This window comes from Melanotaenia boesemani, chromosome 21 (assembly GCF_017639745.1).
Source record: "Melanotaenia boesemani isolate fMelBoe1 chromosome 21, fMelBoe1.pri, whole genome shotgun sequence".
Taxonomy (NCBI): domain Eukaryota; kingdom Metazoa; phylum Chordata; class Actinopteri; order Atheriniformes; family Melanotaeniidae; genus Melanotaenia; species Melanotaenia boesemani.
In genome coordinates, this window is record NC_055702.1 from 8,071,647 (window position 1) to 8,088,470 (window position 16,824).

At 39.6% G+C, this 16,824-nt stretch overlaps 1 protein-coding gene across 5 annotated transcripts in view; it reads right to left on the reverse strand.

Annotated features, from left to right (window-relative positions):
* Positions 1–16,824, reverse strand: part of sdk2b (sidekick cell adhesion molecule 2b) — a 306,701-nt gene that overhangs the window by 17,351 nt on the left and 272,526 nt on the right. For 3 of the 5 annotated variants that reach the window (XM_041974084.1, XM_041974086.1, XM_041974082.1), the window contains exons 22-40: positions 15,527–15,648; positions 15,291–15,400; positions 13,894–14,044; positions 13,576–13,813; positions 12,775–12,890; positions 12,402–12,591; positions 12,158–12,256; positions 11,535–11,729; positions 11,192–11,393; positions 10,719–10,822; positions 7,623–7,693; positions 6,953–7,082; positions 6,244–6,300; positions 5,358–5,459; positions 3,638–3,753; positions 3,067–3,253; positions 1,320–1,457; positions 778–987; positions 558–683 (exon numbers count right to left, since the gene is read on the reverse strand). In XM_041974084.1, the coding sequence (XP_041830018.1) occupies positions 558–683; positions 778–987; positions 1,320–1,457; positions 3,067–3,253; positions 3,638–3,753; positions 5,358–5,459; positions 6,244–6,300; positions 6,953–7,082; positions 7,623–7,693; positions 10,719–10,822; positions 11,192–11,393; positions 11,535–11,729; positions 12,158–12,256; positions 12,402–12,591; positions 12,775–12,890; positions 13,576–13,813; positions 13,894–14,044; positions 15,291–15,400; positions 15,527–15,648 (2,664 nt within the window). The remainder of the gene's footprint in view (positions 1–557; positions 684–777; positions 988–1,319; positions 1,458–3,066; positions 3,254–3,637; positions 3,754–5,357; positions 5,460–6,243; positions 6,301–6,952; positions 7,083–7,622; positions 7,694–10,718; positions 10,823–11,191; positions 11,394–11,534; positions 11,730–12,157; positions 12,257–12,401; positions 12,592–12,774; positions 12,891–13,575; positions 13,814–13,893; positions 14,045–15,290; positions 15,401–15,526; positions 15,649–16,824) is intronic. The other 2 variants (XM_041974087.1, XM_041974085.1) reach the window with 1 other exon arrangement.

The window sequence follows — 16,824 nt, forward strand, 5'->3', positions numbered from 1 at the left end:
ATCAACAACATAAATAACGACATGGCCATATTTCAAATGAAACAGAGTTAAATGGTTCACAGCTCGCTGCGGAAATCCTGCCAGGGATCGTTTATTAGACATTGCTGCTTGTAAATACCAATGTACGTCTGATGCTTTTAATGGCCTACACAAACATAAACAAGCACAAGAGTTCATCTGGCATGCTCTGAACTTTTTAAAGTTTTTTTTAAAAAAACTGAAATAATTTGATCTGTGGGCATTAAAAAAAATCGTCCTGAGAGCAAAATCTGTTGGATTGTGAGCAAGAAAAGAAGAGGTGCATCTGGGAAAAAGTCTTTACTAGCCTTTTCACAAAATTTCTGCCCTATGAATCATTATCCAACAGACCCAACACCCACCAACCCGTTGTCAATCACAACTGAAACAAGATGCCGATTGTCTTCAACTGTGATGACATAATCAATAAGCTATTAAAATCCCGGGGACGCAGAGTCTGGCCAGCTGATGTTGACATTTAACACTGCTTTCCTTTTGTCAAACTGTCACATGAGCTGGGGATCATCTAAGACTCCCACCTGAGGGTCTGGCCTCGATGACATAGCGTGTTATGGGAGCACGTCCTGGATCCCCGCTGGTCCAGTGAATCGTCAAGGCCGAACTGTAGCGTGTGATAAAAGGCTCTCCAGGGGGTCCCGGGGCTCCTGAGGAGGAATAATAACATTTTAAAGTAAATAATCAAAACAGAGTTACATTTGAATTAAAAATAATAATTATAATAATAATAATCTTAGCTACCTTCCCCGGGTCCAGTGGTGATGTTGGCTTCCACCTCAGGCCCATAGATGAAGGTCTTAGCCCGGATGCGGAAGTTGTACGTGACACCTTCTGCCAGGTCTCTGAGCTTTAACCAGAGCGGGCCGCTCCCCTTCACGTCCACCGTCACCGTCTTACTGACGCCTGGGGGGGAGGGGGAGTGAAGACAGTCGGCACAGGCCACTGAAGACTCTGGACAAACACACCACATTTAAAGCAGGTCTTACACAGGCCAGGCAATGTAGGTGCACACTCAACACAGGCAAGAACCCACATACACAAACAGAGTGATGGAATTAGTAGTGGGAAATATGCTCGCAATCCGTCACTGTAGTTGGGATGATAGCAAATATATAAAGGATAATAAAATATGTGCTGTTTTGGTTAATGTGATGGTTTGCCTAAAGCTCAAGAAAAAAAAGTAAGACACGCCACAAGATTTTACCAAGTTTGATTTGAATAATCAAGATATCCTGTAGTGTCCTGCAAGTCAAAAGTAGAGGTCGACCGGAATGAGTGATTACCATCTACAGGTGTTAAGGGTTCGTAGACCAGACGGTAGCCTTCAATGATGCCGTTAGGGAAGGTGGGCTCGCCCCAGGACACATTTACTGAGGTGGTGGTCAGCTCGCTGAAGTGAATGAAACTCGGGGCACTTGGAGCTGGAATGTAAAGAGGTCAAAGATCAGAAGACATGTGTTATCAACAGAAGTGTGTGTGTAAGGAGTTTTTGGGTTTTGTTTTTATCAGGGACAAACCTTTTGGACATAAGATAGAAAAAGGAGTGATGTGTCCGTTTCTGTCAGAGATTACTTTGATCAAAGCAAACGATAAAGGTTAGCCACAATCACATACTCATGTAAGAAAGGGGCAGAAAGGCCATATCTGCAAGTTAGAAGATATAAGACTTCTGCAAACCTATTTTCTGTTAATGCAAAACACTCTGTGTGTTTGGTTTTTACATTTTGTTGTTGAGGTTACTTTGGGTGAATTGAGACTGGCTACCTGATAGGTGTGGAAATATTAACATCAGCTCCACCTGGAGGCTCTTCAAAGCTTACCACTATGTGTGCTTGCCAAAGTTATACTTTCCTTTTAGTGGTATTTACATCTGCAGGTTTAAACAGCTCCGACTGTAGCTTTTCTTACTGCAAGTAAAGAGCCATAACTGAGAAAGTGTTGATGCTGCTTTTCTGCGACTGACTCTTACAGTACTGTCTGAGAGCTTTGGGATTGACTCTGCGTCCTTGTTCACTAACAGAACAGCTCTGATTGGGTCAACAGCGCAGTTTCGCTCACACAAGAGCAGGTTAAAAGGCTCTTTTTCAGCAACAAATACTGCCTGACCCAGGTCATAGTAATTCACAGTCACAATGACTGGACTCCAGACCCCATTACAGCAGGCTGAGCTTGCGCCTCAAACACAGCTTGCCCTGTTTTCTTTCAACATGTCGTGCAGGAGCTGAGACGCTCACTGAAGACAAAGCCTCTTTGTCTTCTAAAAGGATGGGATAGCTATCTCCCTAATGCTCCACCCTCCTCCTCTCCCCTCCAGCTTGTCATCTGCTTCCTCTTCATATAACAGCGACCACTGAAAGGAACTTTTTTTTTTCTTTTAAAAATAAGATTATTATTAGTCCAAGACAAATTAGTTAAGTGTACCAAAATTAGCTTTTTTTTCCACATGAGATTTGGGAGACAAATATTGTTTTGACGTGTTTGCAGAAGGGGATACTAGCAGAAATTCCCATGAGGCAGAGCTCAAAGAAAGTGTGAAAGAAAGAGAGTCATGCTCTGCAAACAACCTGCCTGCAGACTTCAAGCTTGCTGAAGACACTTTCTACCATCAACTGTTTAGACAAAACACCTAATTCAATGAACAAATTTGCAGTGCGTCAGCTGATTTGAAACTTATGCTTACTGTGTGGTTTTGCTAACATGGTTTGGCATGCTGACAACTGTGATTAGCATCATCGTCATATCAAATTGTTTCCTCATGGTTGGCTCATCTGCTTTGAGAGAGCTCTCAGGGTTCTCCAAACTAACATCATCACCGCTACCACCAGCACAGAATTATGACTAATGAATGAACATAGCTGTACACACTGATTTATTGGCTGTAGTCATGTCACCCATTTGTCTGGTACGTCTCCACAGAGTTTTCATTCATTATATACAGAAATATTAGCTTTGCCTGATCTCAGCTGTTTGTGTTCATTCATACTAATTCAGGGCTTTGCGTGTCTGTTAGCGAGTAGTAGCAGCATGTACCCGCTTGCTGAGTACGTCCCCTTGTCGGTGGGCTGCGGGGTCCGTCCCCAGCGGCGTTGAAGGGAGCCACGCTTATCATGTAGGTAGTGTATCCAGTCAGGTTCTTCAGCTTCACTCCTGCTTCAGGCATGAACAGAGTTCGCAGACGCTCCGTGTCGTTCTTACGCTGGAACTCCCAAAAGTAAATCTACATGGAATAACACGGGCATAAATAAATAAATACATATTGAGAAATGCCAATGGTGCTTTCTGCTTCTATAAAATTCCTGTTTTAAACTCTCTGCAGGGATAGGATTTTTTTTCATTCCTGCTAATGTTTTTCTGGGCAACAGACTAAACCTTTTAATGAAAGCTTCTCTGGAAAACATGGTTAGCTAAAAGTGTAGCAATGTCCATTTAATAGTGATTAACATCTGACAGATTTAATCTCCTGTGAAGTGAAATGTGAATATTTAATGATATAAGCAGAACATATCTTTGTAAGCATATATGACGTTGTATTACAAAAGTGGGTCTATAAAACAAGCTGTTCTGAGGCCAGCAGGCAGTCCAGGGGGCGGTGGGATCTGACCTTGTAGCCCTGGATGTCTCCATTCTGTGCATCCACGGGTGGAGGGTCCCACGTCACATCCAACTGGGTGGCTGTTGCAGACTGAATTGCAACATTCTGCGGTGGGGCTGTGGGTACTGTCATGTCACACAAATTAAACATACATTAAAAAAAAAGAAGAAAAAAAATCTTTATCTTTATGATACAGAGCAGCACTGTTTAATACACCTTAAACAAATCAAAACAATAAATAAAATAAAACCTTAAAATAATAAATAAATAAATGATAACAAAACTGTCATTGCTCCATTATAGCTTTGAACACAGAGTCCTGTGTCTGCATTACCCCGTTGAAACACGCTACATGCTGCTCTGTCACCATCTCTTAGTTTCCCTTCATTTCTCTCTTTATCAGTGATTGGGGAGTAGAAACAGTTTAATTCATGAAAGAAAAAATACGTTTGTGTGTGTATGTTATCAGGAAGTATGAGAAATAGATTTTCTAATGTGTCCCTGAATATACAATGAAGGTAATTGCTAGGTAATCATTTTACTTAATCAAAGTGCAGCCATCAACCGACATTTTACTGGCTTAGGGTTTTAGGCTGATATCTCTGGCTCTGCATTAGATTGGCTTTCTTCTAACTTATCAGATAAGACTTCCTCTGTTATGATGAACAACTTAATTTCTAATAGTACCATTCTCACATGTGGGGTTCCACAGGGTTCAGTCCTGGGCCCAGTACTACTTTCAATGTAGATTCTTCCTTTGTCTGGCCTAATTCAATCTCTTGATGACATTTCTTATCATTTCTATGCTGACGACATTCAGCTGTATGCTCACTAGAGAGAGCTCAGAGAAGAGACAGTATACAAAACAAATGCCAAATTTGATGTCGCTGGAGGCACCTCAGTGAGAACATCTTCCAAAGTTCAGTGGTGGAGCTTTAAAACAATCAGACACTTGCTTCTGTTTGTTTAGCTGCTAAGTCCAACAATAAAGAAAAATCTAGGTGTAATATTTGATTTTTCTGTGTTTCAACTCGCACACAAAACCTTTTTTTTTCCTGTGTCTTTCACTTAAAAATTTTGATAAATTATGACATATGGTCTCAGTAGATGAAATGGGAAAAGTTATTATTGGACAAATCATCTCTTTCACCGCTCTAAAGTATACAAAAGCCTGCTGTAAGACTATTAACTCACTCTAGCAAATGCTCTTCCATTACTCCAATGCTATAAACCTTACATTGGCTCCAAATAGATTTTGGGATTTATTTTAAAATATCTGTTTAACATTCAGAGCTCTAAACTAAAGGGTCCAGATTATATATCTCAGCTTTATATAAAATACACTGTGCTCACTGTCTTTATTTATAAGCCATTAGTTGTTCCCCCCTACATGACTGAAGACTAGGAGGGACTATACTAATTAGCCATCTGCTAATCACCTAACACTGAACAATGACTAGCTTAAAAGAACAGTTTGGTAGGTAATGTGTATTCAGCAACTCCCATATTTTCCTCTAGTTTTTCACCCATTTGTAACTTCCACATTCCTAATGAGAAGAGACGGCATTACAGCTTAAAAAGTAGAAAAAATCTTTATTTTTTTAAAGAAAAATTATAAGCAAAGTTGTTGCATCTTTCTAAATGGGATTACCTTAACCTATACTAAGGGTGATGAAGTAATTTATTATATATAGATGATGGTGAACAAGAGGACAGGAAATGCACATACCTGCCTCCCCGACAAACACCTCCTGCGGTGGGCTGGTAGGCCCCTCACCCACGGCGTTGTACACACTCATGCGTATCTCATAGCGCTTGTGTTTACTTAGCTCTGGGGTAGAATTAAAAATTTGGAAAAAAATAGAAAATAAAAAGTAGAGGTTAATCTGTACTTCTAGTTCTGACTTTCAAAGAAATTTTACTGTTAGTTAAGGTTGCCACTGCTTCTCCTTTCAATAGTGATGACATCAGCTGACCTAGTTTCTTCTCCCAAATCCTTTCACCTCCCACCAGGGACACAGACAATTAGCTGAAGTCAGTAATTAAATACTAAGAGTCCCTCAATGGCTTTTTACCCACCCAGACAACAAAATTACAAAGAATTAAACTTTATTTAATTTATTTATTTGTCTTTCTTTTCTGCTTTGTATAATCTTGCTTGAAGAAATAATTTCTGTTTTAATTACAAATCCCTGCAGAGACACTGTAATTATGAAGATGCTGATTTCTGTAGTGTGGAGGTTCAGGAGATATAGATAGATAAGTATGTGTAACCATCCACTTTTGTAGTCATTATCCAAATAAGATGAAAAGTGCAAACCAACAAGCATGTCTGACAATCCGTTTGTAGCTACTCTGTTATCAAAATTTACCATTTACAAATTCTCCACTTCCCTCAGCAGAAGTGTTTGCACTTATGTGATGTACTGTAGCTATAAACAGCTAAATGTGTTCATTTGCTTGACACTCAGCAATCTCTTTATCACTGTTTGAAAGGACTGGAGACGTAATTTGATTCAAGAGAAAGGAAAAAAAAAAAAGTCTTTCAGGGTTTAATGAAATAGCAGACGTATGTGTTCATGTTTGTATTTTTTGTCAGACATAACAAAACTTACTGTCCAACTCGTACTGGATGAGAGTTGAATCACTCAGGTTCCGGATGCTGTAGGGGGCTGCAGTAGATATGAAGAAAGAAGAAGTGATTAAAGAGATAAAATGAAGGGGTGGTAATGCAGAAACAGCACAATTAGGTTTCAAAGTCCAATACTTTCATTGTTAAGAAAGTCAGGATTATTATCTTGGGGGAAAAAAAACCCTCACACAATCACAGTGATCATGACTCTGAATTAGCTCCAGAATGATTCAACAAGAGTAAAATTACAGGCTGTGTAGTCGGGTGGTAGAAACATAGCGGCTCCTGAGTAAACCTAATAATAGCCTGCGGCTGATAGCCACTGATCACAAGATGAAATGTTTTGCTGTGAAGTGTCGAGACCGGTGGGGAGATCTTGGCAACAGAGTGGGCCTGTGTGACAGTTTTTCTGTAATGGAAATAATGGTGTTGCTGACATAGGAATAATCAGCTGGAACGGTGACTCTTATAATTATGTGTTACTGAAGAAAAGTGCAGAAACTGCATATTTTTCTCAAAATACTTTTGCTGAATTTATTTTTGAGGTTGCTGGTCGCTTCTTTATGCTTCATTGTGGCTTTTTCATAATGTGCATTTCAAAGGATCTTCTAAATGGAAACAGAGTGGAAAATTTATTTCCTTTTAGTATTCAGAAGTGGAATTTGCTGTGTTAGGAGTGCTTATTTCCTCACCAGTGAGTTCAGCCCAGGCCGACACACTGTTGACCGTATGAATGTAACTGCGGAGACGGTCATACAGCAGCTCACGGTAGCGGATCCGAAATCCCAGTGAGATTCCATTGATCTTTTCTTCAGAGGGTGGCTAAGAGAGGGGGGTAAATTTGGAGTTAAAAACAAACAAAAGAAAAGCCTTAAAGGCAGCATAGGAAACTGATTGTTTCACAGCGAGGCTCAAGTTAATTACCGTGTGGTTTATCTCTAAGAGATTTACAGTAATTGAAACATGCAGACAGAAAAATATCTCCTCTCAGACTGAGAGCTCATCCACAGGTTGACTAATGCAGTGAAATCCCCCATGGTTGAACATGAGAGGGCAAGTCCATGGAGGAGAGGCATTGAGAAAAAACAAGTACCTCTCTATCCCCATAAACTCCACAAGTGTTCTCCATAAAAAGTCAAATAGTGTCTGGGAGCCTCCTGTTTTCCTCTTTATGAGCTGTTAATTCAGGTGTGAGTGTGGAAGAAGGTGCTTTTATTTTATTGTGTGTAAAAGTCTGAACTCTGTAAGTACAGGGCTCGCTGCGTGCCATCCTTACTCTCTTATTAGAGCCAACTTTCTCAGACTCAAACGCATCTTGGCTCTTGCAAACAATGAAAACAAGAGAACTCAGTCTGCTCTCACCTGCCAGCGGATCAGCACCGACGTCGTTGTGTGTGGCGTGACGGAGAGAATGGTCGGCGCTTCGTCTGGCGCTGGGGAAATAAAAACGAGAGCGATTAGCTCAATTGACCTGAAAATGTGCACAATTCAAGGTGCTAAATCTGTCCGTGCATTGTGGCATTCAGGGGAGCGTAAACACATCACGGCCAAAACAGAAGATGCATTGACCGCTGAGTAGAGAAAAGCAGTTTGCAAACTTTTTGCTGCTGCCAAAGTTTTCAGGAAGCCCCACTTATCTCATGGCAATCCAGATGGTGCACACATGAATCACATGGTGCTACTGCCAACGGTGATAAACTAATTCATGCAGATGCTGAACTTCTATGTTCAGTAACTGTAAAAAGAAAAAAAAAGGAATGAATTTGGTTTCTACTCAATATTTTAATTGTAATAAACTGTCACATTTGATACAGGAATGCCATCAGATAGAATTGAACTGCAGCATGTAGAGTAATTAGTGTTACACTGTAAAATCTAACAAGTTGACTTTACTGAAAAACAAATGTAAATTTGTTGCCTAAAAGAAAAAAAAAGTTAAATCAAGTGTTAAAAACTAATGTGGAAGGATTTGAGTTTGTTGAACTTAAATGAACTAATTCAATTTAAGTATGCTGTAAATACATAAAAATAGTTGTGTAGTGGGCAGATCACACATTTCCTTAGCTAAGCTGAATAAATATGGATTGGGTCACAATGAATTCATGATATCATGATATCATTATTCATGATAACGGAGAAAACCAACAAGAAAAAAGTAAAAGTAAAAAAAAAGGATACTTTGAGACATTTTAGTTTTTATTATTAGAAAAAATGGTCATGATATAGTTTATTTAAACCCCCCAAAAATACTGTCAAAAGCTACCTGATAATTGAATTGATAATTATTAAGCTACTGTATTAAAAGTACAAAGTTTCATACAATGAATACCTCTCATTTATGGTTTTAAAATAAAAGTCAAGAGCATTGTGCACCAATCCCCTCGCCCTTAACCATTATTACATAACCTTATTTACAATAATTCAGCTTAAGTGCATTAATTCAGTGTTTCTCAGTTCCAGTCATCAAGTACCACTTCTTTGCATGTTTTAGATGCTTTCCTTCTTCAACACACCTGATTCAAATTCAGATAGGACCTTGTCGTCAGGTTCTTTGCAAGCCTCTTAACGAGTCATTCATTTCAGCCAGGTGTTACAGTGTGGAAACACTGAATTAATTTATTCAACCTTTTACTCCAAAGAACAAATTACCTATTCAAGATGAGTCTTATTATCAGCTTAATTAAAATGAAGTTATATCTACTAAATAAATTGTATTAAAGCCAAAGTTATATTTTACGGTGTATATTAGAGTCTTTGGTTGAGTTCGTCCCCTGAATTCTTTGTGTTTTTGTTATGCTGCTGTGAGTTTGATCACCATTTTACCCGTTTTTTTTTTTTTTTTTGTTTTCTTTTCTATAACATAACTATACAGTCAGACCCAGATACAAGACATGGAAGGCAAGTTTTCACAAATGAGGAACTGGAATCTTTTTCCCCCCTTGCTTAGAATGGTTCCCAACTGGGTATAATGACCCAGAAGCAGCTCAGTAGCAGTCATGATAAAAGCTGATCAAATCTTCCTAAAGTAAGGAAATGAGTTACATTTCTTCCTTCACAATTTTCTTTAGAAAAAGAAAGTTGCATATACAGCTGTCAAAGGATCATTTGATAAATATGAGGAGAGAAGGGTGAGTGTGAGCAGCCTGTGACAACAAAGTTTTTGAGCTTTTTTCTTTCTTTTTTACATTATAGACCTTGATAATAAATACTTCATATAATAACTTATTATACTAATACGAACTATATGGTAGAGCCTCTGTGTAAAAGAATTCAAATGAGTATCTAAAGCACTTTTTAATATTTATTAAATCTCTTGTGGTTTCTGCAGACCCACATCACAGCTTATTATAAGTGTGGTTGGATTCTCGTTGCAGCAAAGTCACTTTTTTCTTGGTCATTATGAATTCTTCTTGTCATCTTTTCTTAACTCTATGAGCACTGGAAAAGAAAATGGGGAGAATTTTCTTTTAGTATTTGACTGTAATCATAAAATTAGCTGTAAAAGGTTGCCAAGAAAACAACCAAGCAAAGCTTGAGCTAGACAAACACATAAATATGGAAACAAACGGAGGAGAAAACAAAAGACCAAATACAGGTCATCAACTCATAAACAAAACAGAGAGAGGAGGGAAAACTTACTCAACTTAATAACAGATTAAAGTAATTGGTAACAGATGGAAACACTGTGTGAATCAGAAACCAAAAGATTAGAAATGAAATGACAAACTGGACACAAGGGAGGGGTTATTTTAGAATAAAACTGGAAATATTACAAAGAATAAACAAAGCACAAAAACAAAGACCACAAAATATAGTATCATGCAGCATCTGGTGCATTACCATATTAATTTATTCTGCACAACAGCTCGACATTTTGAAATAGTTTATGTTTGTTGTTTCTTCCCCCTTTTCTCCAAGACTGTCATTGGGATTTTGCCTACTTTTTTCAGGAAATTTCACCAGAAAGTTGGAACATTTAGACAGTTCAAGAGGGATGTGGACATCCTGCATTTCACTATAGAGATCAGTAACTAAAGAAAATGCTGCTAAGAAGTCACTAAACACTTCTGATTGGTTAAGTATTCTCAGCATTTTACTTCCACATTTTCCCTCATTTATCTCACTGTAAATCTCCACTATAGATTTTAGCACAGCCCTGTGAGAAGGTGCCACATTGCCAATTTGTGTAATGTCTCTGTCTGTGCTGTAGCTCAGACAGAATCACTCAAACAAACCAGCAGAGTAATAATATTCATGAAAGAGCTGCATAAATGCAGTCAACTGGACTGAAAGAGTCTTTGTCTTCCTTAAAAACACTTTAAGCCTTAAGTACTTTTGATTCAATTAAAACTTAAATCAGACAGCCAAAGAGACTCTAGGAAGCCACTTAGATATGCCAACAATCACTCCCCATAAAAAGCAAAAAACTTGAAAAAAGAATTAAAATTTCATCCTTACCATCCTGTAGAGTTGTGATGGCTTCACTCTCCTCACTGTACTCACTGTCCCCTATGTCATTGGTTGCTTTTACTCTGAACTGATAGGACGTGAAGGGCTTTAGCCTTTGGGATAGGAGCACAATAAAATGCATCAATCTTGAGGATTTATTACAGCACTAAATCTTAAAAACACTGTCTCACTGTGAAACAAGTAATACAAGCGAGAAAACTAGCAGATTACTTTGCTCGCTTTAAACCAAACTGGAAACTTTATATTGTTTATGTTCCAGGCCATAAACTCAAAAAATGTTATTCCATAAAAGAATAATGTTGATTTGCAAGTTGAGAAAATGTTAAACCGAACGTGACAAGAAGGGGATATTAAATGATAAAGTGACGTGTGATATTTTTTTTATGATCCATTCAATCTAAAGAGAAAAAACAAAGAAAACATTATGCTACTAAAAAGAGCAAGAGCTGTTTGAACTCTACCTGGATACTATGTAAGAGCTAGCCTCGTGGTTAACTGAGGCAGAGTGGACTGTCCAGTTGTTCTCAGGAAGCTCTCTCAGCTGCACAGTGTAGTAACGCACAGGGGAAAGGCCATCGCTCCCTGGCTCCCACGAAAGGAAGACCTGGCGGGCTTGAACGTTAGCCTGAGGGACCCTGGGACGGCTTGTTGGCTGGGGTCGAGCTGAAAGAACCAGAAAAGCAAGTGAGGATGTGAGGCTTCCAGTAGATACCCACTGGGCTAAGACACTCTTTATGAGAACAAAATGAACAACAGAAGGTGAAAGTGCAACTTGTTTGTTCACAAACTTAGAATTATGGTTACCTCTTTTCTCCGTGGTGACCACCAACGCCTCAGCCGGCTCACCCCAGCCCTTCCTTGTCTGCGCTGTGATCCGAAACACATAAACGGACTCTGGCTTGAGGTTGGTCACCATGTACTGGCGAGCGCTGGGGTTCAGAACATCCACTGTGGCTGTGTTGCTGTTGGTGGAGTTCAGGTGGTAGGTGATCTGGTAAGCTGTGGAGGAGCAAGAGAAATAAACTTTTTTTTGTGTGTTGATTTCCCTAAATATAGGAAGAGTCAAGCTGTGCTACAAGCAGCTTTTTCATTTCTGACTCCATTAGCAGCTGCTCTTGCATGCTACTTTATGGGTCTGACACACTATGGAATTAAAACTGATTTATCCACCAGATGTTTGATGAATCAAACTCTCACAAGGAAATCCCAAATTAACTTACAAGGGAGTCCAACTCCCTTTTCAGCGATGCCGGAAAAAACCAAGATTTAATATTCCCTACTGAACATTGTCTTGTCCATTTAGTTTAAAAAACCCATCATAACCGATATGATGGGAGTCATCAGGAGCTGCATCTGTGAGCCTGATGCATTTTAAGACTCTGTGACTCAGAATATAGAAATAAAATATTTCCAAATGTGTTACTAACCAAGTATGATCCCGTTGGGCTGAGCAGGGGACTGCCATATAAGCCTGACAGAGTTTGTGCGCACTTCAGGGAACAGGATTCCCACTGGAGGTCCGGGTACTGCAGGGAAGCAGCAGATATACACTCTAGAATTCCAAGTCTTTTTAGACTTAACACATATCCCACTTTGTTTTCTCTTGACTTATATGAAAATAAGAAAATCTGCATGTACATAACTGTAATGCACAATGTTGGTCATCCCTACCATCATCTAAAGTCCTCTCCAAGATGGGTGGAGAACTGGGCCGTCCATCTCCAATCCGTGTGAAAGCCAGAACCTTGATCTCATAGAGGACATATTTCCCCAAACCGGTCAGCTGGACACTGTGGGTGGTGTTCCCCTCCACTGTCCAGGATCGGACCACACTGTCAGAGTCCTTCTCTTTGTACACCACCTGATCAGGTGAAGAGACAGTTTAGGAAAAGAGACTTTGAAAATGAAGAACAAACTGCTGCTGTGCTGATTTCTGCAGAGCCTTAAAATAACTGACATTTCTGCCAATTAATCGGGGCTCTTTGGCTGCTCAGAAAATAAATACTGAACATCTGTAAAACAGAAAAAAACAAGCACACCCAACCTTGTAGCCTAGTATGAGACCATTCCTGTCAGGCTCTGGGACTTCAAACCAGCGCACCAGGATGCTGCTGGAAGTTGTGGCAAAGGCAGACACATTGGTGGGTCCACTCGAGGGAACTGGAAAATAATAAAAGATAAAAAAAAGGGTGAAAACATTGCACCTGGAAAAGTTTGTGTGTTTGAACTTTTGTATTCTTCAGGCCAACAGAAAATGTAAAAGAAAAATACTAAACAATAGGACCCTTTTTGCCTCCTTGGCATTCATCCTAAGATTTAATGCTCCATTTCTAAGAATTTGCTGGAGTGTGTGGAAAAAAAGGGCAAAGAAATTCCACATTTGTGTCCACGTGTTCTCAGTTTCCTCAGACTCCTTCCATTCTACTTCATTCAGAGTGATAAGATGCTGAAGTGAGAGAGGTAAACGCAGTGTCTGCCTAAATCTCAGTGGGTTATGAAGAGGGACATCAGACTAGAAAACAATCTGCTCACACATATGGCAAAGTGTGAACTGCAGGTTTTTTTTTTTCTTTTTGCCTTTAATATGACTAATAATGAAGATAATTTGCACAGATGCCTGAAATGCAGTTATTTAAAAATGATTCAGGCTGCCTTCATTTGCAGCAAACTTGTAAAAATGTGAGACATTAGGGGAATGCAGTCCACTCAATAAAAGAGCATTTCTGCTTATTTCTCTAACAGATCAATGCTATCTTTTTGTAATCCTAAGAATACAATGCAGTGTGTATATTATATGTAGACAACCATTTTTTTTAACAGACTGACAAATGGGATGCTCACTCACCAGACTCCCTTGTCCTGCCTCTAACTGGCTGGCTCCAGGGTCCCATCCCGATGCCATTGACAGCCTGGACCCTGACCTCATACTCCATCCACTCCTCCAGGTCCTCGATGGTGAATTCTCTCTCCAGGCGATCAGAGATGATATGGGTCAGCCCACGACCCTGTGAGCCCGCGCGGTAATACTGAACCCTGTAGCCCACTTGCTCGGCATTCCCATTGTATTCCCATTCAGGCAAAGGCTGGACATTAAGAGAAGGAATAGATCAAACCAAAGAAGTATGTCTGACTGGATACAGAATGTAAAGTGTTAGGAGATTACCATCCATCGCAACCAGAGGCTGGTCTCGCTAGCAGTGCGCAGGGTGACGTTAGCGGGGGCCATGTCAGGAGGAGCTGGAAGGGTCTGGATCTTCCTTGAAGGCTGGCTTGGAGGACTGGTGCCCACTATGTTGACCTGACGCATGCGGAATCTGATGTTTGGAAACAATACATTCTTATAATGCAACTTGTGCAAAAAAAATAAGCATCCTTATAGAGTTTTATTGCATTTGAAAAAGATCAGAGCAAAAAAAATTAATATTCTCAAGGAAAAGGCTCATTTATGTTACAGTCTTAATATGCATTGCAACAAAATTCTGCATTTTACGGCAGTAAAATAGAAAGTGGCAGCACTGATGTTGAAATGATGAGAACTACAGTTGTTGTAGGCCTACAGGGATCCACTCGGTGAAGTGTTAATTGAATATATTGAATGTGATCATGGAAAACGAGCAGGCTGCATCAATATTAACATCATACGCAGAGAGAAAAAAAGTATTTGAAAGTTATATAAACCCAATGCATCTTGCATTCAAATGAAAAGAATATGAAATAAGATAAGCAACTGGGATAAACAGAAATTAGCTGAGATATAAATGTTTATACACATTCTGCACAAGCTTAATATCAAGATAGTGTGATCATGAGCTGATTCATACCCAATTACTATTCAGTACACAGTACAAATACATAGTCCAATGTGAAAGAAGGGTTTAGGAATGACTGTTCTAGTTTTTAAAAGCCTCTTTTTCAGGGGCTGCAATGTTGACTGGAAGACAAAAAAAAACAAAAAACATCCTTGTCAAGGATGTCTGCAGAACATCCACAGAAGACATCAGTGATGGATGATCTTGTGGTCCTGAGAAAATCTCAGAGAAACAAATGCAGAAGGTTTATATTAGTAAAAACCATTTGTAAGCTTCATGAACAGAAAGAAAATAAAAATTCTGCAGTGAAGTCGGTAATCTGAGCTCAACCCTGAAGACAATGTTATGGGAAGGAAAGATCAATGATTAAACAACTGAAGGACGTGGCAGTAAAGACTGAGCAAAGCATCACATTGCATGAATCCAGTCTTAGATGATATTCATGGGTTCAAGTCTGCAGGAGGTCCTTACCTGCAGAAGACTCTTCACAATGTATTAATGTTTCATTTATGGTCATGTTAATGTGTCCGATTATCTTTGAGCTGCTTAAAAAGGGAGCTCTGAGGGCTGCAAGTCTGAAACACTTGTGAATAATGTGAAATTAAAGCTGAGAATCAATTATATATGGACTGAACCATATGTTCTACCATCACATTATGTAAGCTACATGCTAATTTTGCAGCAACTATGAATTACAATAAGATAAATAATAAGGATTAGTAAAGAAAGATGACAGTTTTTATTGATCTACCTGTAAAAAGTGTATGGGTTGAGAACCGGCACTTCTAAGGAGCGAGCCTCAGGTTCGTTGGACACTTGGTGGACCATCGTCCAGTCCTCGTTTTCTCCTACAGCACCCACCTGGGACCAAGACAGCAGAGGGATGACAGTCCATCTACATGTCTGCAAACCTCTCAGCCTTTGAAGTCAATCAGAGGTTCATCCAAACTTGAAGATGAGAGTGTGAGTTAATCTATCGTGGCTCACCTGGGCCTCCACCAACCAACGGGAAATGGAAGTTTTGCCATCATAGCCAGGTTTGAACTGCAGCATGACAGAGCGTGGGCCAATGTTGGAAATTGCAAGGTTGGTAGGAGGGCCAGGAAGCTCTGCAAAGAAGCAAAGAGTCAAAGTTTAAGGAGAGGGGATAAAAAGTGGGTTGTCATGAATAACCCACATTCCTGTAGATGCATGTTCTCTTGATATTCCACTCAGGGTAGTTCTGGTTTATGGACATCTGATTTCTTTAGGAAAAAAAAAATCCATCTACCACAGTGCCCTCTTGTGGCCATGCAGATACTGCACACAGATGAATCCCTCAGTTGTCTCCTTTTAGTTCCCAACTTTAGCTGAGACATCAAAAGCAGATTAGATTTGGAAGAGACGCTTACTCACAGCACACAGACGGAGACAATGCCATGAATGCAAATTACATCACAGTTGTCTGAAAATACGATTCGATCTGATATCCTACTTGTTTACACTGGAGCTGAATAAACAATAAGAATGGATTACTGGCTGGTAATCCTCGAAGAAGGGGGAAAACAAGTCATATTTTTTGTGTATGGGTAGTTTTAGTGTTTGTGTATCTAATTGGATATGCATGAAACTGTGTATTAATGCAAAAACTTCTTACTCTTTTTCCCCATTTTTATCCCTCATTTACTTTGGATTAATATTAAACCTACAACGCAATATTTAAATTCCAAAGCACAATATAGTTTACATAAATCCTGGTCGAAGACATAAATGTCACACAGCAGCACACTGGTGTGGCCTGATATTAAAAAAGATCTAATCACTCCCTTGGGCATATTAAGCAATTTTTTTTCCAAGATTGCTAAAATGCAAGTGTTTTCAGTCCTAATGAAATGCAGATTATATGTGAAATTCCCACCTCAAAATTATTTGCTTGACAGATCATTGGGGCTGCTTTTAGCTTGATCGTTACAGTAGAGTTGCGGGCGTTTTCTTTACACACATTCGATGGGAGTAATTGCCAATCTGGGAACAATATCTGCTGCGCTGAAGCCTGCTCTCCATAAAACACCCTGTCATTTCAGAGGTTTCACAGATGCACATGGTGTGGATGTGGCTGCAGTAATTGGTGGGGGCTTTGTGTCTCTGTTGCAAGAATTTGCAAATATCAAATCATTAAACATTGTAATTGTCCTCAATGCTCTCACGGGAGCTATTATTAGGTGCATGTGTGGTAGATGCATGGTTTTTGTGTGTTTTGTCCCAAATGAGGTGACTAGAGTCAGATTTCCTTTCATCTGGCGCCA